The sequence below is a fragment of the Macaca thibetana genome, chromosome 19 (assembly GCF_024542745.1).
Source record: "Macaca thibetana thibetana isolate TM-01 chromosome 19, ASM2454274v1, whole genome shotgun sequence".
Taxonomy (NCBI): domain Eukaryota; kingdom Metazoa; phylum Chordata; class Mammalia; order Primates; family Cercopithecidae; genus Macaca; species Macaca thibetana.
Window position 1 is genome coordinate 51448422 of NC_065596.1, and position 27637 is coordinate 51476058.

The following is a 27637-nucleotide window of genomic DNA, read 5'->3' on the forward strand; positions in this document are numbered from 1 at the left end:
CGGGTGACACAAAGCTCTTCAGGGTAGGAGCTGTCTGTTCCCTGCCCCTCTCCTCCCGGGCACACCATGAGCACCTATAGAATGTATGTCGGAGTGAATGAGTCAATGGCCTTAAAGGTCATGCTGTTGATTTTCCACTTCACCTTGGAGACCGTATGTTGAATACGTTGGTTAATTCAATCCCCTTTCTCCTCCCTGGCCTTCTGAGAAGTCGAGCAGGGCTACATTTGAGGGCTGTTTTCCGTTGGAGTAGCAGCCTGTTTGCCTGGAAGGCAAGGAAGGGCTCCAGCTACCTGGCTGACCTCAGAGGGACCAGGGTGGTACTGGCAGCTGGCATCTGATACAGTTGGCTGGAGTCGGCATTTTTGGACGTGTTCCCTCTCATTCCGCCAGCTCCTTTGCTCCCTCCCTCTCTCTCCGCCTCTCTCTCCCCATCATCCAGCCTCCTGGAAGTTGAAACAATATTTTGAGGGGTCAAAGTGGAGGATAATGGGAGACCATGGAAACACACACAGCTCAGGATAGCATAAGCCCCAGAATGCCTGCGTAGGTCACAGATGACAAATGGCAGAGCCCTGTAGGTGTGCAATCCATTTATTGATTTCAAGCCCTCCCTCCTCTTGTTCTGTAGGCCTCCAGGGAGAGAAAGTCACAGATTCTTAGGGCTGAAATTGTGCAGGAAGGACATAGCTTTCCTATTGGCCAGACATCTAAGGCTGCTGGGCCAAAATATGGAGCCCATTACAGGGAAATCTGGTTCGTGTTTCCGATGGAGGCACAGAGCCCCGCTTGGACTGAAGGCCTGGGTCTCTGTGTTGCTGGCACGGGCTGACAGCAGCAGGAGTCCCTTCTTCCTGGCCACCCGGTATACCAGGGTGAGGGCCCTGGAACAATGAAAATAAAGGGAATAATCATATTTAGCAAGGATTGCAAATCTGCTCTATGCTGGGAACATTTTTTCAACCCATTTGCATTTACTGATGTATTTAATCCCCACAGTGCCCACGAAGAATGGAGTTCGTGTTTTTATTCCCAGCTGTGTGGCCTGCAACAGGTCGCTGAGCCCTGCTGAACCTCAGTCTTCATATGTGTAAAATAGAATGATTTCACATCCCCCTCATCCAGCCTAAGTGAAGAAACAACAACAACAACAACAACAACAAAAAACCTCTTCATAAGTACAAAACTTCTCAAGCCATTCATTCTTTCTAGAAATGTGCCCCCTAAAGATATGGAAAAATTAGGCCTGGCATCACAAAAGGAAGAAAATGAGCATTTGAGGCTTGAAATTACAAGGAGACAACTTTTTTTCTGTAAAGGGCCGATAAGAACGCTTTGTGAGTCATATTGTGTCTGTTGGGAAAACTCAACTCTACAGACTGAAAACAGCCACAGATAAACCGATACATAAGGGTGTGTGGTTCTGTCCACATAATACTTTATTTACAGAAACAGGCCAGGGAAGAGGCAGACTGAATTTGGCCAACAGGCCATTGCTTGTTACCCTTTCTTAAACCAACAAGGCACGTTTCCCATCCTGTTCACAGCACATCCACCATAAAAATGAGTTATGAGAAGTGGTTCCGAGACATAGAAATCAAATACTGTCATCTTCCCTCTGCCGGCTTTTCATTTTAGGGATGTATAAACAAAATGAGGTGACGCTAATCAGCCTGTTTGAACTACCAACAACTGGAGATGTCTAATTCACATAAGTGGATGAGCCTGGGGTTTTAATCTTAAACATAGAGAGTTCATGAATGCAAGTCCCTGGCATGGTTTACTGAATTATAATTGACAAAAGGAACAGTAAAAATAGATTAATGCTAACCTGAGTGATCAATTTCCCCCTGAAGTACCATGCGGGATTACTGTGCACATTTACTTCATTTCTAAGGCTTTCTTCTGACACTCTCAAATCCTCTACCGTAGGCGTTGGAATTCCTTGTACTACACTGGGGTGACGGTACCATGTTTCAAAGTTATTCAGAACCTGATTGGCCGTGTTCCTGCAATACATTTTCCTAACCTCAAGATAAAGATCCATGCATCTCTTTACCCTTTAAACAAAAAAGCTATTGTAATAGCATGTAGTCTGAGGCATGGTCTGAATACCAAAACCTGTACATGCACTGCTAAACTGTTTAAGTATGGAAGAAGTAGTGTCTAATAGCATCAGGAAATTGAAATTTAAAAATTTTTCTCACTCACTTATTTGATGAGAACTGGGTATGCTGACAGGTGAAGCAGAAAGCCATTTTTCAAGTTAAATGCCAAGTGGTTATATAGCATAATATTCAGTCAAAATTAACCACCTCACTGCTGCACTGACACCCAGCATATTTAATGCCAACTGTTCTTGCAAAGAAAACGGCAGACCTCTGGGAGTGCCTGCAGAAGGGGAAAGAAACTGTTACTAATACTTCAATTATGTAGGGGGTGCCCCAACTCTCTGAGTGGGAAAAATGGACTCACCAGCAGGGACACTGACTCTCACCGACGCCACAGAGGAAAATCGCTCAGTGTCTTCCAGGGCCCTCTGGGTCTGCTAAGCCAAACCCCAGAAATTTCTGAATTTACATGGGCCTCAGGCAGTCTCCCTACAGGCAAACACTTTTGGAAAAAGCAGGTGGATTCCTGCCTGCTGGCACAGGTGCTGGGGAGGCTGTTTTTCTAAGCTAGTTTCCTAGTGACTGCCAAGCAAGGTTCCCCGGCTTCCAGGGAGCAAATGATGCCTGTGCCAGAGGACAGCAGATCCAGGGGCCCAGAGTAGCAGGCAGAAGGCAGGCATCACTTGATAGGATTCAGATTCCGAAGACTGGCTTGAGAACTCCCATCTCGGAAGTACGTGGAAGGGCAAAGACAGCCTTTGTTGGAAATTCTAGCAACCCTTTTCCTGGACTGATTTTATTTGTGAAGATGCACTAATATTTCAGCTAACAGCCCAGGGAGTGTATAACTCGAAAATTCCAACCACAAACAAAAACGCGCTGTGGAGTCTACTCCCAGCTTTAAATCCCAGGCAACCAAGTAACCAGAGGGCCACTGCTTTTCCTCCTGCAAAGGTAGGGAAATTCATCTGTAAAGTGCAGTGCCCCACGGTGGCTCCTGGGTGCCCCAGGACCTGCCAAGAGCAAGGGGAAAACCAGGCTAGATCCAGATCCCTCCCCTCCCCTCCCCTTGCCTCTCCTCTCCTCTGCATAAAGGGAATTTATCAAATTCTTCCTACCAGAAATATAATCTTGAACCATTTCATTTCTTCAGGTTTTCATTTCCCCATGTGCTGTTTTATGGGCTGCTCAGAGCCACTCTGAGAGACAGGAAGATGGAGGTTATTGGGGTCCTCTGGTACCAAGTGCACAAGCAGATCCACTGAGGAAGGTGAGGAAGGGCTATGGGTTGCTGACATCATGGCATCTACTGCGGGATGAGCCAAGCCCAGTATCCCGGTCTCTTGGCTTCTAAACTGATGTGCCATCTTTTGAAAATAACCAACATTTTATCTTTTTTTTTTTTTTTTGAGACACAGTTTCACTCTGCCACCTAGGCTGGAGTGCAGTGGCACTATCTTGGCTCACTGCAACCTCTGCCTCCTGGGTGCAAGTGATTCTCCTGCCTCAGCCTCCAGAGTAGCTGGGATTATAGGCGCCTACCACCACACCTGGCTTTTATAAAAATTTTATATAAATTTATATATATATATATAATTTTATATATTTTATATTTTTATATATTATATATGTTACATATATATTTATATATTTTATACAAATATAAAAATTTTTATATTTTTAGTAGAGACGTGGTTTTGCCATGTTGGCCAGGCTGGTCTCGAACTCCTGACCTCAAGTGATCTACCCACCTCAGCCTCCCAAAGTGCTGGGATTACAGGCATGAGCCACCATGCCCAGTCTAAAATAATCTTTAAAAAATAAAAACAACTAAGAAAATTGTTTGTGTGAATTTTTGAGAACCTGGAGAATACCGAAAAATTAAAGTAAAATTAAAAACAAATAGTATCTCTAATCCCAACATCTACTAACAGGTATTAACTCATAGGTTTATTTCTCTCCATCCTTTTTTCTGTCTGTGAGAGAAAAAGAGAGAAAAAGAGAGATTGGGGAAGGGACATTCCTTTTCACTGAATTTAAAATTATGTGCATTGTATGTCATTAAAATTACTTGCAGACATCTCTAAAATCTATCATGTATCCTAATAGATAGAGCCAACCTATAGTGTTGGCCATTTAGATTGTTTTTAACTTTATTATTTTTGTTCCTATTTCTCTTGTAGCTTGGAGCATCTCTGTGCATAATTTGGTATCAGCCATTCTGACCATTTTTTTGTAGGCAGATTTCCAGATGGTAAATTACCAAGTCAGGGGGAAGGGGCAGTGGTCATTTTAAGACCCTCGAGGTCTTAAAATGTCTCTCCAGGTCAAATCTCAGCTCTCCTCCAAGAAACTCGGGCCAATTTCACTGGCCTCGTTCAGAATGACTCACACCTGGCACAGGACCCTTTTGAGCAAGACAGTGGTTCTCAACCTCAGCCTGGACACTCCTGATATTTGGGGCCAGAGAACTATTTGGTGTGGGAGTTGTCCTGGCCATTGCTGGGTGCTTAGCTGTATTTCTAGACTCTACCCACTAAATGCTGGTAGCACCCTCTCAACACCTAAAATGGTTCCAGAGATTGCCAGATGTCTCTAGAAGGAAAACCTCCCCTGGGTGAGAACCACCAGGCTAGACCCTGGTCTGGGTAACACTGGCAGATGGATGGGTTAGTAACCTAGTGATGGAAGGCAAGTCCCATTCCAAGAAAAAAGTCAGAGAATTCTTCCCAAATTAAGCCTTGCTGTTACACATAGAGCTACACGTTCATCAAAAAACCATCCCTCTATATAATTAGTGCTTCTTTGTTTCCATGGCATTGTACATGTACATCTACACTGCTTTATAATTCCTTATGTATCATTGATAATTTATTACTTATTTTTTGCTCTTGTGTTCGTCCTGTGAATCTCTCGGGGCAGTGTTTCTTATCCATTTCCTTGAGTTTGACACCTAACATAGAGTGGATTAAACTGAATGAATGAACGAATAAATCTGAGCTGAGTAAGAGCTTCTCTTACACATACATGTGTGCACACATATACACACAAAGGCATACACATGCACACGTGTGTGCACATTTATGCACCAACAGAAGCCTTGGAGGAAAGGAAGGGCTACCAACTACAAAGGCATCTGTTGCTTTTGACTAGATGGTGATAGCTAAGGGTAAAATTTCTCTGTGTAAGCACTACAAATTTCCCAAATCTGCATAGAATAACATTTGGGGAGTCAGGAGTAATGTATTTTCCAGTGAGGTAGGGCCCCTACTTTTAAATAAGGGTACTTAGGGTTGTCAAAGGAGAAGAGAACTTTCTCTATTGCTTTAAGAGACAATTTACTGCATCATTAACAGATGTCGCTTAATGGAAAGTCTTGTTATTTTTGGAGGAAGAAATGCATATTCCACACTAAATATAATAACAACATAAACCTTTAATAAATAATTGTAACAGTTTATAAATATTTAAGTAGTAAATCTGAAAGTCCTGAGGGACAGGAGGAGGCCGGGAGGGAAGTTCTGACTTGTAAAGCACTAAAAATAGGTCCCGACACATATATTGTTAATCAATCTTTCTTTCTTTCTTTCTTTCTTTCTTTCTTTCTTTCTTTCTTTCTTTCTTTCTTTCTTTCTTTCTTTCTTTCTTTCTTTCTTTTTCTTTCTTCTTCTTTCTTTCCTTCTTTCTTTCCTTCTTCTTTCTTTCTTTTCTTTCTTTCTTTCTTTCCTTGCCTGCCTGCCTGCTGCCTGCTTTCTTTCTTTCTTTCTTTCTTCTTTTCTTTCTTTCTTTCTTTCTTTCTTTCTTTCTTTCTTTCTTTCTTTCTTTCTTTCTTTCCTTCTTTCTTTCTTTTTTCTTTCTTTCCTTCTTTCTTTCCTTCTTCTTTCTTTCCTTCTTTCTTTCTTTCTTTCCTTCCTGCCTGCCTGCCTGCCTGCCTGCTTGCTTTCTTTCTTTCTTTCTTTCTTTCTTTCTTTCTTTCTTTCTTTCTTTCTTTCTTCTTTCTTTCTTTCTTTCCTTTTCTTTCCTTCTTTCTTTCTTTCTTTTTCTTTCTTTCTTTTTCTTCTTTCTTTCCTTTTCTTTCTTTCTTTTCTTCCTTCTTTCTTCCTTCTTTCTTTCTTTCTTTTCTTTCTTTCTTCTTCTTCTTTCTTTCTTTCTTTCTCTTTTCTTTCTCTTTCTCTTTCTCTCTCTCTCTCTCTCTCTCTCTCTCTCTCTTTCTTTCTTCTTTTCTTTCAGACAGGAGATTGTACATTGGGCCCTTTCAGCAAACATGATGATTACAGCAAAGTGGTCACCCTAGGTTTAATAAGTAAAGGAACTGTGGAGGGTAAGATTGATCAAAGGTCTCAACGAAAGGGAGAGAAGCCCCCAAACCTTTCATTTTCTGACCTTGACTTTGACTGCAGGCACCTGAGAGAGGCATACTGAACACTGGAAACTCGGAGATAATCCATGCCAGAGCACAGAAACCCCTTCAACTAGCAGGACACGCTAGGCAAGTCAAGCTCCTCGTTTCTGCGAACGACAGTGTACCAGGGCTGGTGTTGAGCACTTCAGTGGGATCGCTCCACTGACATTCACGAGGATTCAAGGACTATTATTATCCCTTCGATGCTGTTTGAGGCCACCAGTCACTGAGTGGTGGAGATAAGAGTTCGGCCCAGGTGCTTTGGGGAAAATGTCCTCTCTCCAAGAGAAAATCACAAGAGATGGTTTCTCGTTGTTCTTCTGGATTGTCATATCTAGAGATGCAACAGTCACCTCAAAAATACAAAAGGAAGAAGACTTAAGATGAAGCAGATGGTGAGGACAGGAGAGAAGAGAGACGGGAACAACCTGGGCCATTGGTGACTACTGAGCAGCTCATTGGGCTGTCTTCGGGAGACATCCTTCCTCCAAATGTGAGATTCCACGTTCTCTGGTTATTTAAGACAGCTGGAGTCAGGATTTTGTGTTACTTGCAGCCAGAAGCATCCTAATTGATCTAGGCACATACACAAGGGCCCAGTTAAGGGCTTGTATGTATAAGAAGGGTTTCAGAAACGACGAATGATTGGGCAGTGTTCTTCATAGGGTCAAACTCCTGACCCGGGACAGCTCCTTCCTGATTGACTTTCCAGCAGCCATTTTAAACGTTTACTGAAAATCCTTTCTTTTCCCCTGCAGAGTTTCCTCTCCTTCTTTTGTATTAAATGTATACCGGGAATTGACCAGTTCCCAGCACCTGGTGGTAGGTGTTGATTGGCAAGACACGAAGAGAAGCCCAGCCCCCTAGCTTTAGCCACAGTGATTGGTTCAAGAATGACTTTGGGTTCCATGTCAGGCCAATGAGATATGAAAAGAGGTTTTTCCTAGAGCTTCTGTAAAAGGATCTTTCTCACTCTTCTAAAACAGAAGCCCTCTCTCTCTCAATCTCAATCTTCCTGGGGAAGGAAACGTACTCCAGCTGATTTCCTGGCTGCCATCTTTCTCTCAAAGAGAGGAGGCGGCCATTGAATGAAGCTGACACCCGAGCAGCCAGAACAGAGAGGCAGTAAGAAAAGGACTGCAGTGACCCTAAAGTCCTCTCTACAAGTGGGTTTCCCACTACATGAACCAATACATCCCCTTTGTTGTTCTTACCAGTTAGAGCTACTGTCACTTGGAAACAAAGGCATTGTTGCAGATACACATACACACACACTCGATCCACCTGGCATTCTAACAGAAAGCCCAGGATGGTGTTTGGGGTTTGTGCCCGGAGACTTTGGCCGGAGGTTTCTACTCATCACCAGGTGAGTGGAATAGTGACCATGACCACTGTGAGACACTCCTGAAGGTCTTTAGCAGACAGTGCACAGCGGGGAAGGAGGACACTGGGAATGTACACTGGAGATTTGAGCACAAAACCCAGCACACAGGGAAGAAGGAGAAAGAACCCAAGAGAGGGTGTCTAGGGAAGTCTTTTCTGATTTGGAGAGTCCTTGCTCAATCCAGTGACCTGCAGACGGCCCCTGTGAGCATGGTTGTCTAGACTCCTAAGTGGCAGCACACAGGCGGGAGAAACAAGTAGGTGCCTCCAAAGAGTGGCTCTAGGCCCTCTGATGGTAGAACTCATATGTACCAGCATCTCCACTAAGACTGATGTCAGCAGCCTTGGTCTTTTAAGTATTTACCGTAACAGCTGCTTACTCTCCTTTTTTCTCATTTTATGAGAATGAAAGGAAAGCTCCCCCAGGAGTGCCCAGCAACCCCTTGCCGTCTTTCACAAGGCAGAGGGTCCATCTCCCTTCCTCATCTAAGCCTCTCACTCCTCTTTCTGTGCTCCACCATGTAAAGCATTAGCCCCCGTTACGATTTATTATTACTGATGTTAAACATCGCACATGACAGTGTATTAAATCACCTCTATGAGAACCTGTCTTATTGGTTGGTCCTCTGGAAGAGGCAGAAAGAGCTTACTTTTACTTTATTATTGTATTTACTTGAATTATTCTATTTCTAGTGTTATGTTTAGTATGTTGTAGTGTTCTTTTTTTCTGAAGAACGGCTACTCACTGCCTGTGTGACTCTAGAGCCTGATTGCATCGGCATTCACAGACTGCTGTCTTCTGTCTGAAGACCCGGCCTCACCTGATTTTCCACTCCTTCTGCCTCCTTATGCTCGTGCAGAGAGACTCACCAGCCTCTAGCCACACTTGGTACTGTTCTGTCCTTGCATTACTCAGACCATCCTCATTTCTATCCAGGGCCCTGAACCCCTGAATTCAACAAATCTTTCTGGCTTTGTGAAGTCCTCCATGCCCCATGAGGTCTCTACAATGACCCAGACCTTGAAGAGGAAGCTTCCTCTAAGATCTCCCTAAGCACCTGGCCTGTCGACACCCACTGCTGTGTGTGATCGCTTGCATCTGCATGTGGACCTGGCTTCTTTCCCCTTTGACACTCGCAATCCCAGGGGGCAGAGGGTAGAGGGTCCAGGTCTCCTGCTTCATCCCATAATACTTACCATGAAATTCTGCGCAGAGGGAAGAGTTCCGAGAGAGAGAGAGACTGACTGGCACAGCCACTAGCCTGTGGTTCCTGGCTGTGGTGGGCCAGGAACACACAGTGATCATATCCGAATGTCCTCAGGGATTATAATGCACTCCCCCTGGCCTGCAGCAGATTCCAGGCCACCCTGCAGGCCCTGAAGGTGCCAACATGAGCTGTGATAGGTGAGGACAGAGTAGACAGCCTACCAGCAGGTGGGTCTTCACAAATCAGAAAAATCATTGTGTATTGTCCCTGGAAGGGGCCTTTGGAATGATCTAATTTCAGTTCCTTGTTTTATAGGCAAGGATATCAAGGCCCAGAAGAACATGATTTCCCCAAAGTCACACAGCTAATTAACGAAAGACTCTAGACCAGAATCCGAGTCTCCTGACCCCTGGCAAATTGTTCATTCTATTGCCTAAGGCTTCTTTGATTAATAACCAGTTTTAGTCTAGTTCTGCCCAATTAGGAGTTTTTGAAAATGGGTTCTTCAGGTTTTTCATAGGTATGACATGAAGACAGTGTTCTGCGGTCAGATAAATTGGAAAATGATGAACCAAAAATTAAATTGATTCATCGACTCAGAACATCCCAGAGCTTTTAGTATGTGAATCCAAGAAGGCAATATTGTATGTAGCATTTTCCAAATTTAATTGATCATGGAATGATTTCTCATCCATCCCCCAACAAAATGTGTTGAGGCACTAGTGTACCAGGACACCTAACTAGAGAAATGGGAATCAATTATGTTTTTCAGTGACTAAGGGCTCATCATTTCACTTTCAAAGTGCAACATCCACATGGCTTTAGGCCTTTGCTCATCAGAATAGAAGCAGCCACCACCACTAGTTCTGTGAGCTTGTCTGCCTGGAGAACTGTAGGCTCTCTGTCCTTGAAAGAGTCTCAGAGTAGGATGAGGAAATTGGGGGAGCAGGGATGTTGTCATCTTAGTCATATTAGGCTGCTATTACAAAACACCATAAGTCAGGTGCCTTATAAACAACAGAAATGTATTATTCACAGTCCTGGAGGCTGGGAAGTCCAACATAAACGCACAGGCAGATTTGGCGTCTGCAAGGGCCTGCTTTCTGATTAAAAGATGGCGCCTCCTGGCCTGCTGGCTGTGTCCTCACATGGGGGAAGGGGCAAGACAGCTCTCTTGTGAGGGCACTCATCCCATTCATTAGGGCTGTACATTCATGACCTAATCACCCCCCAAAGGTATCACCTCCTAAAACTAGCACACTGGGGATTAGAATTTTAACATATGAATTTAGGGGACATGCAAGCATTTATACCATAGTAGCTGTCCTTCTGTCTCATGAAATTTTAAGTGAAAATTTAATTTTTAAAAGTTATCATTTAAATCTTAAAAAGCGCCTATTCCTAATTACCTCTAATGTGCAGCAGCCTCAGAGCTGTTGAATACATGGGAGTGCATTTCACCAGTTCAAATATGGGCCCTATCTAAGGTCCCTGATGGGTCCCTCTAGAGCCGTTGGAGATAGGATGGCACCAAGGAGACCTCGATTCTGCAATGGGCCCATCAGATCGACTCCCTGGTTGGCTGTGGCATGAGTTATCCTAAGAAAAGGCATTATATTTCTGCGTCTTACCACATATTTCCAATTGAGTTATCACAAGGGTATTACAAAAAAAAATCACAGGAATTGGCAGTAACTCAGTAAATAAAATCACCACTTTAATTGTGCCAGTGTAACAGGTCGATCATTATCAAGAAAGGTTTTGATATATTTTTTAATTAAATGTTGACTCTGTTGATCAATTTCACTGATAGTCAAGTAATCTCCTCCTCTTTCCGCATCCTCCAAAACAGTTTGCTTCCCGAATAGGACCGTGACTAAGAGGCAGAAATCCAGGAACCTAATCTTAGCTCTGCAATTAGCTGCCGTCTGGCTTTAGGCAAGTGACTTCTCCTCTCTGTGCCTCAGTTTCTCACTCTGCAAGGATAGAGAAAGAATCAGTATTTTCTAAGGTCTCCTCCCACTTTGGAATTCTATGATGTGAATACATAATATACTATTACTGAACAATATTTTACAGCAACAGAAACTTGCATTTTTATCATTCATTCAAAGATGTCCAGGAGGCCTATGAATGTTAGTGCCCAGCATGGGGCAGCATGATTTTCTATAAAAAGCCCCTGGCATCTGGCCTCTGTACCAGCAGTAATTGTGAGACACTCCCTAAGCTTGTTTCCTCGTTTACAAAACAGAACAGTGGTTCCTGTCCCTAGTCTTGGATGTTGAAAATTTGAATCCCAGGGTCATAGTCAAAAGACATCCTTCTGCCTGTTCTCAGCATGGGAGGGAGGGCCGCCCAGTGGCCCAGTCTGCAGAAGCCAACAGCAGGCAGCTTCTGCCAAAGCCCAGCTCCACTGCTAACTGGTTAAATCGCTCCAACAAGTTGCTTGGGCTAGTTTTATAGGTGGAAAGTTAAGGTACCAAGACATTAACAGTCATGTCTACCTTATAGGATTCAGAGAGAATAAATGATTTTCACACACAGAAACTGCTCACAGCAGGGCCCGGCATTTGATAAGCACACACTGCATCTTAACCATAGTTGTTAACTATCTTTATTCCACTTCACAATGGCTTGCATTAAAATGCCTATTTGGGCCAAGTGCAGTGGCTCACACCTGTCATCCCAGCGGGGCAGAAGGAGCACTTGAACCCAAAAGTTTGAGACCAGGCTGGGAAGCACAGTGAGACCCCCATCTCTAAAAAAAAAAAAAAAAAAAAAAATTAAAAATTAGCTGAGTGTGGTGGTGTAGTCCCACCTACGCCTGTAGTCCCAGCTACTTGGGAGGCTGAGGTAGGAGGATTGCTTGAGCCTGGGAGATCACCACTGTAGCGAGCCGTGATCGCACTGCACTCCAGCCTGGGTGACGGAGCAAGACCTTGTTTCAAAATACAAAAACGAAAACAGAAAACACTTATTTGAACCACAGAATTCACAAAAGAGTGACTTGACTCAAGTCTGGGGAGGTTTGTGGCCATTCCATTCTTGCCCACCCTGCCCCACGGTGGTCTCCCACTCTCCAAGCCAGCACTCCAGGCCTGCATCCTCCCATCCCTGTGAGGCCTGGGAAAGGCCTGCCCAAATCAGCCCTGCCTGGCCCCTTCCCAGCGCGACTTTTGCTTCTCAAGGATGTGATTATAAAATGAATTTCTCAGTGAAAGTCAAACCATAAACGGGCATTTTCTCTCTGATGCTTACTTGTTATCTGGGAAGATGGACAGAGGAGGGCCAGTGGATAGCAGCTGTCTGAGTTTAAAACTCTCCATTGTGTTGGTCAAAGAGGCTGGTATCAACAGTGAGGTGCTTTGCCTAGATGCCCCCTGCGGATGCCCTAACTCACAGCAGGCACATGGCTCACCTCTCTCTGGGATGGACTCATGGGGTACCAAAGCCCAGCCCCTCCGCCTCCTTTTGGAACAGCTCTGAAGGCTCCACCCAGCCCCAGAGTGCCCCGGGGACCAGCTGAGGCCTCACTCAAGAGGCACTGTGGTCAGCTTCTCCCTCTGCCCCTGTTGCCGTCCTCCATTCCTCACAGGAGTTCTCCCCCAAAACCTGCCTGCAACTCAACACTTGAGCCCATCCCAGGGAACCCAGCCTGAGACAGAGGCCCTCTTTCTCTCTGCTAGTCAGAAGACAAATGACTTCTCTTCCCTCATCAGGACCAGAAGGGAGGCCCCAGGGAATCTGCTGAGTGGGGAAGTGGGGTGAAGGGGCCCCAAGGTAGGAGGCTTGAGCCAAGGGCCCCAACCAGTGATCCTGACATGTGGGCTGAATAGTGCCCTATCTGCTGGAAGGAGGCCTTCACCCCCTAACACCTCCAGAGACCCATAACACAGAGGAGCAAGATCTCCTCTTCACCTCCCTGGGCCTTCTGGTCTTCAGCGAAATCCCTGGGGTGGGCGAGCCCCTGGAGATCCCTGTGTGCCTCCCCCGTCTCTCCTCCTACCATTTCCTGCCCCATTTTCTCTCAGGACTTTTTCTGCTCCCTCCTCCAGATTGCAGGAATGTAAAGAGAGCTTTGATCTTTCCCTGGGTCACTGGGGAGAAGGCTAAATTTAGATGTAACAGGGGATGAAATGGAAGGGGGGAGGGGAAATGAGGCAGGCCTAATGTTTGTGTGGTTGGACGCAGGGAGCGGAATTATTTCCCCGGCTGTCCAAGGCCTTCGTGGAGGTAGCCCCTGGTCACAGGCGTCCATTTCGTTATTAGCTTTTTGGACACTACGAGGAGCTTTCTAGAAAACTGAAGAGTAAAGCAATCATAATTCTGGCGGAGGGAAAAGTGGAACATTCTCTAACTTCAGAGAAATGATCTTGGAGAAGCATTAAGGCAGCCTGGGCATGGCGGTGGCTTGCAGGTCACACAAGAGCTCCGCCAGCAGGCTCTGCAGCTCCTGGGAACAGTCACCTGGAAGAGGCTTTGCTCTCTTTTTCTTTTCAGACGCCATTCTCTTCTGCCTTCAAGAAGCAGGTTATTCCATGAAAGTGAGGGCATTGATTTAAAAAGAAGAAGAAGAAGAAATTTAAAAGGAAAGTAAAAGGGGCAGATCCTTCTAGATCGGGGTTTTTCAGCATTGGCGCTATTGACATCTGCGATGGGGTAATTTTTTGCAGGGAGCAGTCCTGTGCATGGAGCTTTGTTTAGCACCAGCATTTCTGGCCTCAACCCACTAGATGCCAGTAGCAACCCTTCCACCTGTGACAACCCAAAATGCCAAAAGTGTCCCCAAATGTTGCCAAGTGTCCCCCAAAAAACTTCCCCCCACCCCACCACCACCACAACGCACACCATTGAGAACCATTGTTCAAAATGCACCCTTTATGTGGGCGCTGGGTGGGAATGTGGGGACGTTCTTTTGTATTTACCTAATAGTTTATAATTGACAGAGCAGCTTTCCATACCTCTGCTTACGTTTTTCATGTTACTATTTGTGATGGGCTGATATGTGCCCTCCACTCAAAATTCGTATGCGGATGTCTTAACCCCCAGTATCTCAGAATATCACTGTATTTGCATCTTTAAAGAGGTAATTCAGTTAAGATGAGGTCATTAGGGTGGGCTCTATTCTATAAGGATTTGTCAATGTCCTTATAAGAAGAGAAGATTAGGATACCAACAGGTACAGAGGGTGAAGGCAGAGCAAGAAGGCGGCCGTCTGCAAGCCCAGCTGAGAGGCCTCAGAAGAAACCAACTCTGTACACATCTGACACCTGGATCTTGGACTTCAGGCCTCCAGAACTGTGAGAAAATAAATGTCGATTATTTAAACCAGCCAGTCCATAGTGCACTATTATGGCAGCTCAGCAGAGTAATTCACAATGTGTGGGTCTGGCCAGACTGAGTTCCCATTTCGGAGTGAACAGCCCTGTTCCCAGAGGCATGGAGCTCCTCGCTCACTGGGGACCCAGACAGAAAACCTGCACCTTCTGGGCACCTTTCTGACAGCCTGTGAATATTTGTCAGCATGTCTTTACTGGGGGCTAGACAAAGAGAGATTTTCTATTAAGAGAAATTACAGGCTTCCTCCTTGATGATCAGTATGAGGGAAGCAGCACCTGCTTTGAACATAGTGTTTTCCTTTATCCAGAATTAGCTCCTATTTTGCTGCTTTTTTTGTCAGAAACCTAGATACTATTAACCGGTCGCTCACACTTAACTGAAGACAGAGGAAATGTACATGGATGAAATTTAAGCATTTTGCTAAAAATATGCAATGGCTTCTTTTTCTGGCTTTTAGTGCAGCAAAACATGTTTCTCCCTTTTCCCGACTGTCCATTTTTTCTTCAGTTTTTGTTTCAATTTTCAGAGCTTCTTGGGACCTAATACGGATTTGTACATTTAGATAAAATAAATCCACTTACTATCTTCAGTAAATAGCACACTGTAGTGCATTATTTGGTTGATTATTTCAGTGACTACATCATCAACTTCAGGTGACTGGCAACCAACTGGTTTTAGGATTAAGGACATGTAGTAGTATTCTGTGATATGTATGCATGCATTAAAAAATGTGAACAAAAATATATTGTCAATGATGAGGGCTTGTGAGAAATTCTGTTGTAAAGAGTTCCCTACTTTGGGAAGATGATCTAAAATTACTGGTTACCTTCCCCAGCTTCCCCTACGGGGCTAGCAGTATTAGGAAAGGTGGCCTAGAAGTGGCCTGTCTTCTCCCTAATCTTGCTTTGTTTCTATAACCAAATGAAGTCAGTTACCATAGATGACATTTGCAAGCTCCTATAAACAGGTACACAACTCTTTTTCACTGGAAAAGTGCTGAGTTCAGAGGCACAGAAAGATGTCCACAGACCACAGTCTTTGTAAAAGAAATTCTCCACAAAAAACCTGACAGAATCAAAAACCACTAAAATCTCACCTAACTCAGATATTCTGGCAACCTGATTTTTTTTTGTATATGTGGTATATTTCAGGTTTTGTTGCTCGGACTTAAAAAAAATGCTAACGGTAATAGGCACATGAACTATCTTTAGGATTTATGGTATATGGGAAAAAAACAGAAAGTACCATAGATTTGTATAATTTTTTTCCTAGAAAAGATATATTGTGCTGGTACTAGCAGTAAGATGAAGAAAAATCATGAAATTCTTCATGGTATTATATGAAAATTGTCAAGCTGCTAGGATATCCTCATTGCCCATGAGCCAGCCTTAAACACACTAGTATATTTATACTCAAATTTTTCAGTTTTCTTGGACAGTAGCTTTAGCCTTGTGCAGTTGTAAAGTCCCACAAAAGAGTATTTACTTTATCTTGTCAGAAAATGTAGTCATAAAAGAATCATAAATGCCCTGTGTTTATCAGGTTGTCTGTGCATACTGGTTGTCATTGGAGACACAGCTTTCTATTTTTTTTCTCTCTCCCTCTAAAGAAAATGAAATGTCTCATTGCTCTCTTCAACAAAAATACCAAGAATCCTAAGTTATCAGAGCAAGCTCCTCTCCCCATTAGTACTATGTGAGTGATAAACAATGTTTTATGTCCCATAATTAAGATACAGGTAACGAGCAATTATGCAGATCGTGAATTAATTATATTTAAAACAGAGGCCATTACAATCAATATTCACCACATTTCAACTACATTCTGGAATTAATAAATCTAATTGAAAGTTTCTATTGGCAGAGATCTGTTTATACCACCTTGGTGAAGAATCGTAATTAACAGCTGTCTATGAAAAAGTACATTCTGTATATCTACACACACACACACACACACACACACAATGGATGTGGGGACTTTGTGCTGTCACCTTTGCTTGGGTAGATTTGTTAAGATAAACCTTTGTTGGAGTGATTCCTTTCTCTTGCCAGTTGACCACCCTAGGGGATGATTCAGAGGCGCCTTTTTTTTTTTTTATTTAGTGAGTGTGCTAGAACTGAGTCCTGGTTGTAAGTCATAGAACAATTGTTTCAAAGCTGGCTTGGAGTGCAGTCAGCGCTGGGTTGGTGGTTGACTGATGGACCCCCTGCCCAGCATCTGTGTTTTGGAGGACAGCCTTTCGCCCATTCTCCATCTGTGTTTTCAGATTGGGACTGGCAATCCTTTTCCCACCACGGCAGACTCATGTCTCAGTCCTGACCAATGGGACATCACCACACTTTGAAGTCCCCAGCAATAGGTTCAGGGATGGGTCTATGACCCTATCAGAGCTCAGAGTCACAATGATAACTTTGCTGTGGCTTTTGAGGACAAAGTTCTCTTGTTTTCCAATGTACTCAAAACCAAGAAGATGGAGATCTGGAGCTCTTGGCAGCCACCTTGCCACCAGACGGAGCAGAGCTGAGTGGGAGAGAGACCAGGTCCCAGCGATATCACATGTGTCTCTGAACCCAGCTGTGCCTGAGCCTCTAACTCTGGAGTTTCCATTTATATAACTTATGTAATCCAATAAGAATATTTTCTTTTTTATTTAAGCTTCTCTGTGAAGAGTCTTTGGTCACTTGCACAGTATCTGATAAAGCAATTCTCCCATTCGGCTGATGCATTACTTCAATATAGTTACTGTGCTAAGTCACCTTAAACAAATAAAAATCCTGGCTAGAATAAGGGACTTAGAGTAGCAGAGGATTGGTGATGGGGAAGGGAAGAAGATTCATCTCACTTTAAAGTGAAACATTTGTGGGTTAATATCTGCTTTTTATTAAGTTTTCAAAATACACTTCAGTTCATAGCAGGCACACGTCTAAAAATACTGGTGTTATATAAAACCTGGACTATGGTTTAAGAATCTTTCCCACCCATTCCTCACAATCTCCTGATGACAGAAGACAACGGAAGATGGCAAGAGACTTTAGTCTTTCTTAAAAGTGGTGTACCTCTTTCAAATTGATTTGTTGGGTGGGAAGATGTCTTCCAAAAATACTAACGATTATTCTCCATCAATGGTCTAGGGAGCATCTCAACCAAACTGAACTCTTTTGCTAGACATATTTTGCTACAGAAATTTTCTATTTGTAAAACAATCCCATATCCATTACCTTGTTTGATCCTCACAGCAAGAGCTGCAGCCCTCTTCCATTTCCCATCTATCAGATCTCTGTGCAGATATCTATCTGCTGCATCCTACTAGATGGTAGACATGGAGTTATGTGGGGACCCAAGAGACATGGATCCCCTCTTCCATTATTTGGAACACTGTGCTTCAAGAGATTGGGCTAAGACCACTAGATTTTGAATCCCAGCTCTTAATGTCATTTAAGAAGAAAATGAAAAGATGTACCCCATTGGAATCCATCCAGCAAATGCACCCATCTCCCCCTTCTCTAATATCCAACAACATTTACACTCTAAACAGAAGTCATTTTACCTTGACACTGATACAGCTTGATCTTCAGGGCCCTTTGCCTGCATGGGTGCCTTTCTAAGCCCTAAACCTTAGGAATGTGGTCCTGTGCTTTGGAAGATCCCAAAGGTTTTAGCTACAGTTGGCTGAGAACACTGTCTCTTCCCATTCAAACTTCCTCTCCACCATAAGTCTTCTAGTGTCAGTTGGAGTTGGAGAGGCCATGGACAGTTTTGGGATCTGGGTAAAGACAGGTTGAATGTGGGCACATTCATTTTGAGGCTGGAGGGATGCATTAATGTATTTATAGCCAATTCTGTGTGTAGTTGTATGCTTGCCATATTGATGGCTTGCAGAAATGATTTGAGGGATATTCCTTTTTGCCTCTATATCAATCTAACCCCATGCAAACCATGAAACCACAAGGCCAGAGTCTCTATAGAGATATGCATGTGTCCAATGGCACCTTAAAAGAGTGTAGAGAATTAAAATGGTTTGCAGTGTATGAAACTAGAAGCTAGTCTACAGAAATTCTTGCAGTCATTAGACATGTAAAATTATTAATGTAGAATAGGTTATTATTGATGCGTAGTCAAAATGGAAATCATCTCCCATAAGGAATATATTTAACATAAAACATACAATTATAAACATACCATACTTCCTTTTCCTTTTTGATGAGGAATAAGAGAAACAGAATGTATGAGAATTCATATGTTTGTAAGGCACAAATCTGTAGCAGTACGTCACTCAGCAAATTCATCTGAGTGTGAATTTGCATGTTTTATGCATGCTAGAGGAAGGATCTTTTCAGTCCCACTATAGAAAATGACATTATAAAATTGTTGATCAAAGAGAATGCAGGCCAAAGAAACAGTAGGAAAAAATGTACCATCGAGATGTGTCAGAATGTTAATTAATTTTAAAAATTGATTAATAAAATATGCTTTTTTTCCTGAGATATTTGTGATACTTGTCAGCTGTTTCAAATGTATATTTTTGGTGATTTCTTTTCTCATCCTAAGTAAATATTTACTTCCAATTCTAATTTTGTATATGTAATATATTCTTAAAGACAGCCTCCAAAGTTGTATAAGCTTGTATACAATCTGGAACCATCTCCAACCGGAACCTCACTCCCTATGCTGAACTCTAGTGTAAGGCTCCAGGGATGCATCTAATGCTACAGAGATAGAGACAAAAGAAAGACAATGGCCCTTGCATAGGGTAAAATTTAATATATTTGAAATGATCTATAGCAAAAAAAAAAAACAAAAAAAAAAGTTGCAGAAAGATAAGGTCAAGAAGTAGCAAGTAGGCAAGTGTGCTAAAGGGTAGCAGAAGAGTTAAGAGAATTATCCATGTGTTCATGGCTATCTATGTCTATATAACAGGTTTTAATACCTTAGTTGTAATTGGAAGATCAATATCAGTGGTGGACAGTCTAAATACAGTGGATAGCCTATCCTTCCTCTACCCCTTTTCTGGAAGCACCTCTTCCCCTTACTTCCTATGATTATATTGAGAACAGATTGCCTAATTGCGGTAGAATGGTCCAGGAGTAGAAACTTGACCCAATTTGGACGAATTAGCTCTTCTCCTGGAAACCTGGAATCAGGACTAAGAGATTCCTGACTCATTCTGTTTAGTTTCTTGTGCAAAGGCATGGAAGTTCGGGAGTTATGGGAGGCCATTTTCTTTACTTTGGATTGGGGAGCAAAGCAAGCCAACAAGCTGCTCAGAAGAGAGAAGGAAACAGATGAGAAAAAAAGAGGAAATGCTCTTGGGAACATCTTGTCCCTGGTTCCCGTTCCCATCATTTTTTAGCTATAATTCACATGTTATAAAATGTGCCTTTTAAAACTCTACAATGCAGTGATTTTTAGTATATTCACAGAGTTTTGCAACAATCATGACTAATTTCAGAACATTTCCATCACCCCAAAAAGAAAATTCAGACTAATTAGCAGTCAATCCCCATTCTCCTCTCCCCTCAACCCCTGGCAACTACTAATCTACTTTTTGTCTCTATGAATTTGCCTACTCTGGACATTTTGTGTAAATAGGGTAATACAATGTATGGACCTAGCTTGTTCTTTTGCAACTGGCTTTTTTTTTTTTTTTTTTTTTTTTTTCACTTAACTTGCTTGTTTTCACGGTCCATCCATGTCATAACGTGTGTCAGTCCTTCATTTCTTGTGTGGATATAACATGCCTTCTTATCTATTCACTTCATCCAGCTTTGAAGCCTGGGAATATCTTTTTTTCTTTGTTTCCTAGAGAAAACTGTGCATCCTTCACATCCTGATATAAGTACTCCCTTTTGCTGAGGTCCACAGCAATTCACTTTGGTTTCTCCATTCTTCCTAAGTAATTAAGGAGGAACTGCCTGATAAGATTCCTGAAGGAGGTGAGGTCTTGAGCAGAGCCAGGAAAAAGAGAGCAAGAATTTAATAGTTGGAAAGGAAAAAGTAGAGGCAGGGGGGAAGGCCATTTAAGACTGTAAAGACAGAATTAGCAAAGATGTGAGCGGTGTCCTCAAGCCCTGGAGGAGAGTGGCTCACCCAACACATGGGAAGTTGAGAACCGGGGTGACATGCGTGGAGAGATAGGATGGTGTTGGGATAAAGAACTACTAGGCATTCTGACGTCCAAAAGTCAACTTCTCTCTATCTCTGTCAGTCTAGAGGGGGCATTTTCGTGGCACTACAAAATATGTTAGAATTGGAAATCACTGCCTTTTGAGTTCTCCTCCCCATTGGTAAGCTAAACCATAAAACCTTGACCTAAAACAAGCTAGTTGTTTCCCAAGTCCCCAGTGCTGGGAAAGCCAGGAACAAGAGTATGTGCCATTCCTAGGACCAGTTAGCCTATGCAGACCCACTGCCCTTTGAAGCAGGAGCAGAAGGGGCACCCTTACAAATCATCCACAACAGCTGGGACATAGAAATCTATATGTGGGGTGGAGCCCTCTCTGCTAATTGATAGCTGAGTGGCCTTTGATATTTGATTCGTTTCTCTGAACAATGTCCTATCTATATCTGTGTTTATCCTATTTTTGCTTGTTTGTTTTGGCTAAAACATCTCTCCCTGGGTGGTGGTGGTGATCAAATGAGATATTGAGCTGTCTGTGAAAGGATGTTGTAGAACCTTCTACAGCTTTATTCCAATGTATAATTCCATTTGTCTATTGACCACAGATATTTACAGAAGGATCTTTATGAGGAAGACATAGGGTTGGAATTCACTGACAGAAAAAAAAAAAATGGCCAGGCACAATGGCTCATGCCTGCAATCTCAGCAGTTTAGGAGGCTAAGGCGGGAAGATCGCTTGAGGCCAGGAGTTTGAGACCAGCCTGGGCATCATAGTGAGATTCCATCTTTTTTAAAAAAATTATTATTATTTTGAGAGAGTCTCTCTCTCTCTCTCTGTTGCCTAGCCTGGAGTGCACTGGTGTGATCTCAGCTCACTGCAACCTCTGCCTCCTGGGTTCAAGTGATTCTACTGCCTCAGCCTTCTGAGTAGCTGGGATTACAGGTGTGTGCCACCATGCCCAACTAATTTTTGTATTTTTAGTAGAGACAAGGTCACCATGTTGGCCAGGCTGGTCTCGAACTCCTAACCTCAGGTGATCCACCTGCCTCGGCCTCCCAAAGTGCTGGGATTACAGGTGTGAGCCACTATACCAGGCCTTTTTTAAAAAATAAAATTAATTTTAAAAAATCAACATTTCATTTATTGACCAAATGGCAAATTGTTCCTGAAGATCTTTCCATACAATGGCTACATTCTAAAAGAAAACAAAAAATTACAGAAAATACATAATAGGCCTTCATTGTCCCATCTATCCAACTTTACCAGCCAAGGGGTGCCCCACGGCACCCTTGTAGATTCACATGCATATTGGTCTCTCTGTCCAGGCTCGGTTGGTGTGTGCTCTCTTGGTCTCTAGAAGGCATCTTGCAAAGTAGACAGACCTGACGTTTTACCCTCAGCCCAGTCCTGTGCTTTCACTCTTGCCTTATGTTTAAATGAAAAAGTGCAGGCCAAGAATAACCCAAAGTAATTGAGCGGATTTGCACCACGACATGCGGCACTGCCCACAGCTATACCTTACAATCACCCAATTCATATTTTAGGTTCTGACACCAGAGTTTGCAGTATTTTACAATTTTCTGTTCCATGTCAGCAGCTCACTGTACAGCTGAATATCAGTCCTATTTAAATCTGCAGGAAAATAGCTGCAGGTGACATAACCTTTCGTGTCGTACCACTGTGTACATACACAAATAATTGGGGCTCTTGACCCTGTCTGGGCCCATACAACTGTAAGTACAAACTTGACATTTTGATACTGCTGCTAGCCTTTCTCGTTGTTATTTTCTGTTTCAATAATCCATTGCAGGTAGAAAAATGAAAGAAGGAAGCATGAATGATTAATGCTGTCAAGCTAAAATAATGTATTTAGAAAAATCTATAAATCTGTTATTTGTGGCATTTTAAAACTGAACACGACACTCCTCGGTGCCACACCGCCTGTTTCCCAGTAGATGAATGTGAGTGTTTTGTAGCATAGGGTGGCCAGGAGGCCTTTGGCTTCTGGCCTGAACCAGACCATGGACATCTTGGTATAGGTGCAGTGGGAACCTTGGGTTCTTCCTGTCCTCAAGGTCAGGAGCAGAAACCCACAGGATTCCTCCACAGTGCGCAGTGGTCTGTTTTGTGTTCCACACTAGGGTGAGGCTGGGCTTGGCCTGTCGCCGTTTCTGATTTGCCACTCTCAGGGGGCCGCTGTCCAGAGGGCCCAGGCAGCCAGCTGTCTCTTGCTCCAAGCCAATCTCTATTGGATTTAGTTCCAGCTCAGGCTGAAAGTTGATCAGGTTAAGCTCCTAGGAGGCTCCGCGCTGCTCCAGGCAGTCTGCTGAATGCTGATCCTAGAGCATGGCTCTGCTGTCCACACTGGCCACACACTGGAGTCTCCCAGCCTCTGGGACAGACAACAATTCCAGTCCTCTCACCTGGAAGTCCCCAGTTCTCTGAGGCTAAAAAGTGCCTCTACATGTGGAACAAGCTTCCAAGCTCTGACCATTCCACTCTGGCCAGTGGAGCTCTGGTTAAGAGAGTATAGGGCCTACAGAAGACATTTTAGACCTGAAATCAACTTGCCAATGACACCTTGGCAGCCCCAACTGATATAATCCACATATCTGTTAGGTTTACTTGGACAGTGGGTCAAATTTTTGCAGAGAGTAGAAATAGCAATTAATGTCAACAGTGGGATTATTTGCAAATTTCAAACTGTTTAGCATCTGGTTAAAATGGTCGCACATCACACCTTTATGACCCTGGAGACAACACAGGCAGACAATTGGGAGTGCTGCTGTTCTGGAAGTGTGATGTGAGGAAGTGGGAGGGGCCAACGAGAGTAGGAATTCTCTGGAGAAAACTTGGGCTGCTGGGAGAGGAGAGGGGATCTCCTGGAACACAGATGCCCCAGCAGAGTTTGGGTCCTCCGGGAATGAGGACTACACTGAGAGACAGGCATCCCTGGGATCTGCTGGCTGGAGGCTCAAGCTCCTCATTTCCCAGAGGCAATCTTAGCAGCCTTAGCTGGCCAATACTGTTGCCGATTTCTATCCAATAAATGCAAGGCTCATCTTAAAGCAATCTAGCAAGGGGGACTGGGGGCACCCCAGGCGGTGGGGAAGGTCACAGACATTTTAGAGAGCAGCAGGCATCCTGCAGTGACCACGCTGCAAAGAACACTGGCCACATACAATGCAGAGGAGGCCTCGGGAGATCCTAGAAGCCACTCTCTGAAGTCCATGGACAGCTGTCTGCTGCCCTGCTGGGAGGCAGGTGCCAGGGAGGAGCCTACACACTGAGAACAGGATCAACAGGCTCTGGCTGCTTTCTCCTGTCCAACAATAATGTGACTCTCATTTGCCCCAAGTATCTCTGCCACGAAGGACTCCTTGCAAACACAGTCTCAGTGCCCAGCACTGTGACTGGCAGAGACTGGGGCTGGGGAAGGCAAGGCCCTTCCACTCCTTAACTGGGTTGGGCAAGCACATTGCACCTGTAAGTCAGCCTTCTGCTTCCTCAGAGGCAGACCCAAGTCTGGTTCCACCCAAAATCCATTCAGGCAAAATTAATGGCAATGCCAGACCTCTCTCTGGGTCCATTGTATATATGCATCCGGCCAGCGGAGGAGAAATGGATTTTAATCCAGTTGTGTTTCTGTATTAGCAGGGCCTACAGATGCCCAATCTCTGTGAAGATGCTCGCTTCACTCAGGTGCTGGGCCTCAATAATTTAAAATTAACTCAACTCTCTCAGCATAAAAAGTAATGGCTCTGTCAGAACCCGAGTGCAGAATGCCTAATTTAGGATTTTACATGCTAATTCTGAATAAATGGAGGTGTCATGAGAAGGAAAGGGTTCTCTTTTTAAGTGCATAAAGGCAGACCGTGAATTAGTGGAGACTATTAAAGTTACATCTTCAGTGCCTCAGGTTTCATGAATGCCAGACCCGGAGGGGTTCTTTGAAAGCCTGTCACCTAGGGTCTCCCAGGGCAGAGACTTGGGTCTCTATTGAAAAGACAGATAATGTTTTCTTCCTGGAAACCTCCGATTTTGGGACTCAGAGTCCCCTCTCTGATATGGGCTAGAAGCCCCAGGTAGCATATGTTATTACAGCCCAAAGACCTCAGGCTGCTTCAGAGACCTTGACTGGTCCCAAAGACCTCAGGCTATGGGTACTCATGACAGTGGAAGAACCTGGGTCTTCCTGCCCTGTTGGGCTTTCCCATTGAGGGTCTACCTCTCAAAGAAGAATGCAGGGGGAGATTTGGGGCCCCAGTAGAGTTACGGAGCCTGGTGTGAGACTTCTGTGAATATCCCAGGTGACCCAAGGTAACTTGATGAAGATCTCTTTGTGTGTCCACAACTCATAAAATGCTCCCGCCATGGGTCCCATTCCAGGTCTGTCCCTGGCCCAGCAAGTACCTAAAGAAGCTCAGGGCAGAGGAGTGACTTCCTGGATCCTCAACTCGCCAGTGACATTTTGCCTGGGCTGTCTGGGACAGAGAGACTTGTAAATAAAGTCCATCTCTCGGCTGTTTGGCTCCTCTGTGGGAATCCAGGGGCCCATAGCCTTGCCCCATAGCTTGGCTTATCTGGGGCCCACATCCTTGCCCTGTAGCTTGGCTCGCCTGGGCTCTGACAGCCCAGGTTCTTTCTCCTTCTGAATGAAGCCCCAGGGCACTAGGCAGAGATTGGGTGGTGACAGTGGCTAGCATGGGCCTGACACCTTGTGGTTCCCAGAAACACATGCCCCCATGTGTGAAGCCTGTGTTCCAACCCAGCGTGGCCTACCCCACTTTCTTTTCACTGACATGGACAGCATGGTGTCCTGCCGCAGGGCTGAGGGCTGCACATGCAGAGGGGTGCCTGTGAAGAGACCTTTCCATACCACCTGCCCCTCCTGCCAGTGCTGGCTTCTGAGAGAGACCCTGTGAGGCAGAAAGAACAGAGTGTGGAGTGTCCCCAGAGGCAGCCTCTTTCCCTTCCCCCAGAGCATGGAACACTGAGTGGATCACACAGCCAGGCAGAGAATTAAGGAAGTTCTGGTCATTTCCACATGTTCACTTAAAGAGAAGAAGTGGGGGCCGGGCGCAGTGACTCGTGCCTATAATCCCTAATCCCAGCAATTTGAGAGGCCGAGGCAAGTGGATCACCTGAGGTCAGGAATTCGAGACCAGACTGCCCAACATAGTGAAAACCCATCTTTTCTAAGAATACAAAAAATTAACTGGGCATGGTGGCAGGTGCCTGTAATCCCAGCTATTCAGGACACTGAGGCAGGAGAATCACTTGAACTTGGGAGGTGGAGGCCGCCATGAGCTGAGATCGCACCACTGTACTCCAGCCTGAGTGACAAGAGCAAAACTCTGTCTCAAAAAAAAGAAAAAAATAAGAAGAAGAAGAAGAAGAAGAAGTGGGATCAGTGTTTGGGTTCCTTTCACTCCTAACTGGACACAGAGGTACTTGCTGGCTCTTTAACTTCTTCGATATACACAGACAGCTTGTTCTGTACCTCTTTCTCCTAAAGTAGACAGCAATAAATAAGATTCATGACAAACAGCTTCCTCCCCAGCCAGGGTCTATCTCTGCCTCCCCCTTTCCTTTCACTCTCTGGGATCCCAGTTCTGGCATTTGTCATGGGCCACTCATTGTGGGGTTTCTGTGAGGATATGCCTGTGATGCAGGCAAGCCCCCACATTGGGCTTAGCCCAGTAGGGTTCTTGGCTTCACCCAGGAAAGAATTCAAGAGCTAGCAGGTGGTCTTAGCAACTTTCATTGAAGCTCCAGTGTACAGAAGCAGCAGAGATACTTGTCCATGTGACGCAGGGCTACCCAGCAGGCAGTGTGCCCAGAGCGTCAACTCAGAGGCAGTTCTGCACTCATATTTATACCCACTTTTAATTGCGTGAAAATTAAGGGGCGATCTATGCAGAAATTTCTAGGAAAAGAATGGTAACTTCTGGGTCATTGGGTCATTGCCATGGAAAAGGGTGGAAACTTCCAGGTGTTGCCATGGCAATGGCAAACTGACAAGGCACATTAGTGGGTGTGTCTTATAGAAAGCTGCTTCTGCCCTAGCCCTTAGTCATCAATTTGGTCCAGTGTCTGATCCCTGCCTCCAAAGTCGAATCCCACCTGCTACCTCACCCATGCTCTCCTTGGCACTGTGAGTGCCCTGTGGGCTGGGACCCTGACAGTTTATCTCTGTAGCCTCAAAGGCCAGGCTGTGGCTGCTCTATACCATCTGAAAATTAAATTCCTGCCGAAATCAATTGACACATCACATGGTTCCTAGGATAAGATTTACAAGCTTTGTTTCAGTTTTCCCTGGGAACAACAACAAAAAAGAAAACATTGGAATAACTGTTCCCTCAGTAGTTCCAGAATTTTTCTGTCTCAGAAGAGGAGGACATTTGAAAATGCCTGTGAAGAAGATTCCATCTGCTTTCCTTTGCGGCGAATCCACCTGAATGGCCCTGAAGGGTGTGAATGGAAAGCACACACTCTCCCAGTGTTTTGGGGAAAGCAGAACTCACCATTGTTGGGAAAGCAGAGCTCGAGGTTTGCTCAGGGGAAGTAAATTGGCATTTGGGATCAATCCAGCACCGAATCTCAGAAGGTTTTGTTGCTCTAGGGGGAGTACAGCTTTTGTATTTTAGGATTTAGACAGGACAGTACCGATAAATGACTGAGTGGCAGGGATAAGCGATTGCTGGTGGATCATAGCTGGGTATGCTCCAACTGCAGAGAGCAGATGGTCAAAGAGGCTTCCCTCCTTGACCAGGCAGGACGAGGACTGGAGTATTATGTGTTATTATTGTGGGGGGCAGATCATACAGTCTCTCAAGTAGTCTCTGTCACTCTCATGTCGTTTATCTCCTATGGCCATAATGCAAGGAAACTGGAGGTGGGAAGTGGAAGAGTTTCCTCTGAAGGAGCTGGACTCACCCACTGTCAACCATCATAAGAGAGGGCATCAAGAAGCAGAAACTGGCCTTAGCCCAAGGACAGTTTTCTTCTCTGGGCCTCTTTGCAAGCTGAACCTGGACTCCAAAAAAACGGAGTCATGCATGTGGATTTGCC

The 27637-nt window shown here is 44.4% G+C and overlaps 1 protein-coding gene across 1 annotated transcript; it reads right to left on the reverse strand.

Annotated features, from left to right (window-relative positions):
• Positions 1 to 578: 578 nt before the first annotated feature.
• LOC126941726 (uncharacterized) lies at positions 579 to 27443 on the reverse strand. The gene is made up of 3 exons (XM_050768382.1): positions 27392 to 27443; positions 2476 to 2518; positions 579 to 884 (listed from the first exon to the last, which is right to left on the reverse strand). The coding sequence occupies exons 1-3, from the start codon at positions 27441 to 27443 to the stop codon at positions 650 to 652; spliced, it is 330 nt and encodes a 109-aa protein (XP_050624339.1). The 3' UTR covers positions 579 to 649.
• Positions 27444 to 27637: the final 194 nt, after the last annotated feature.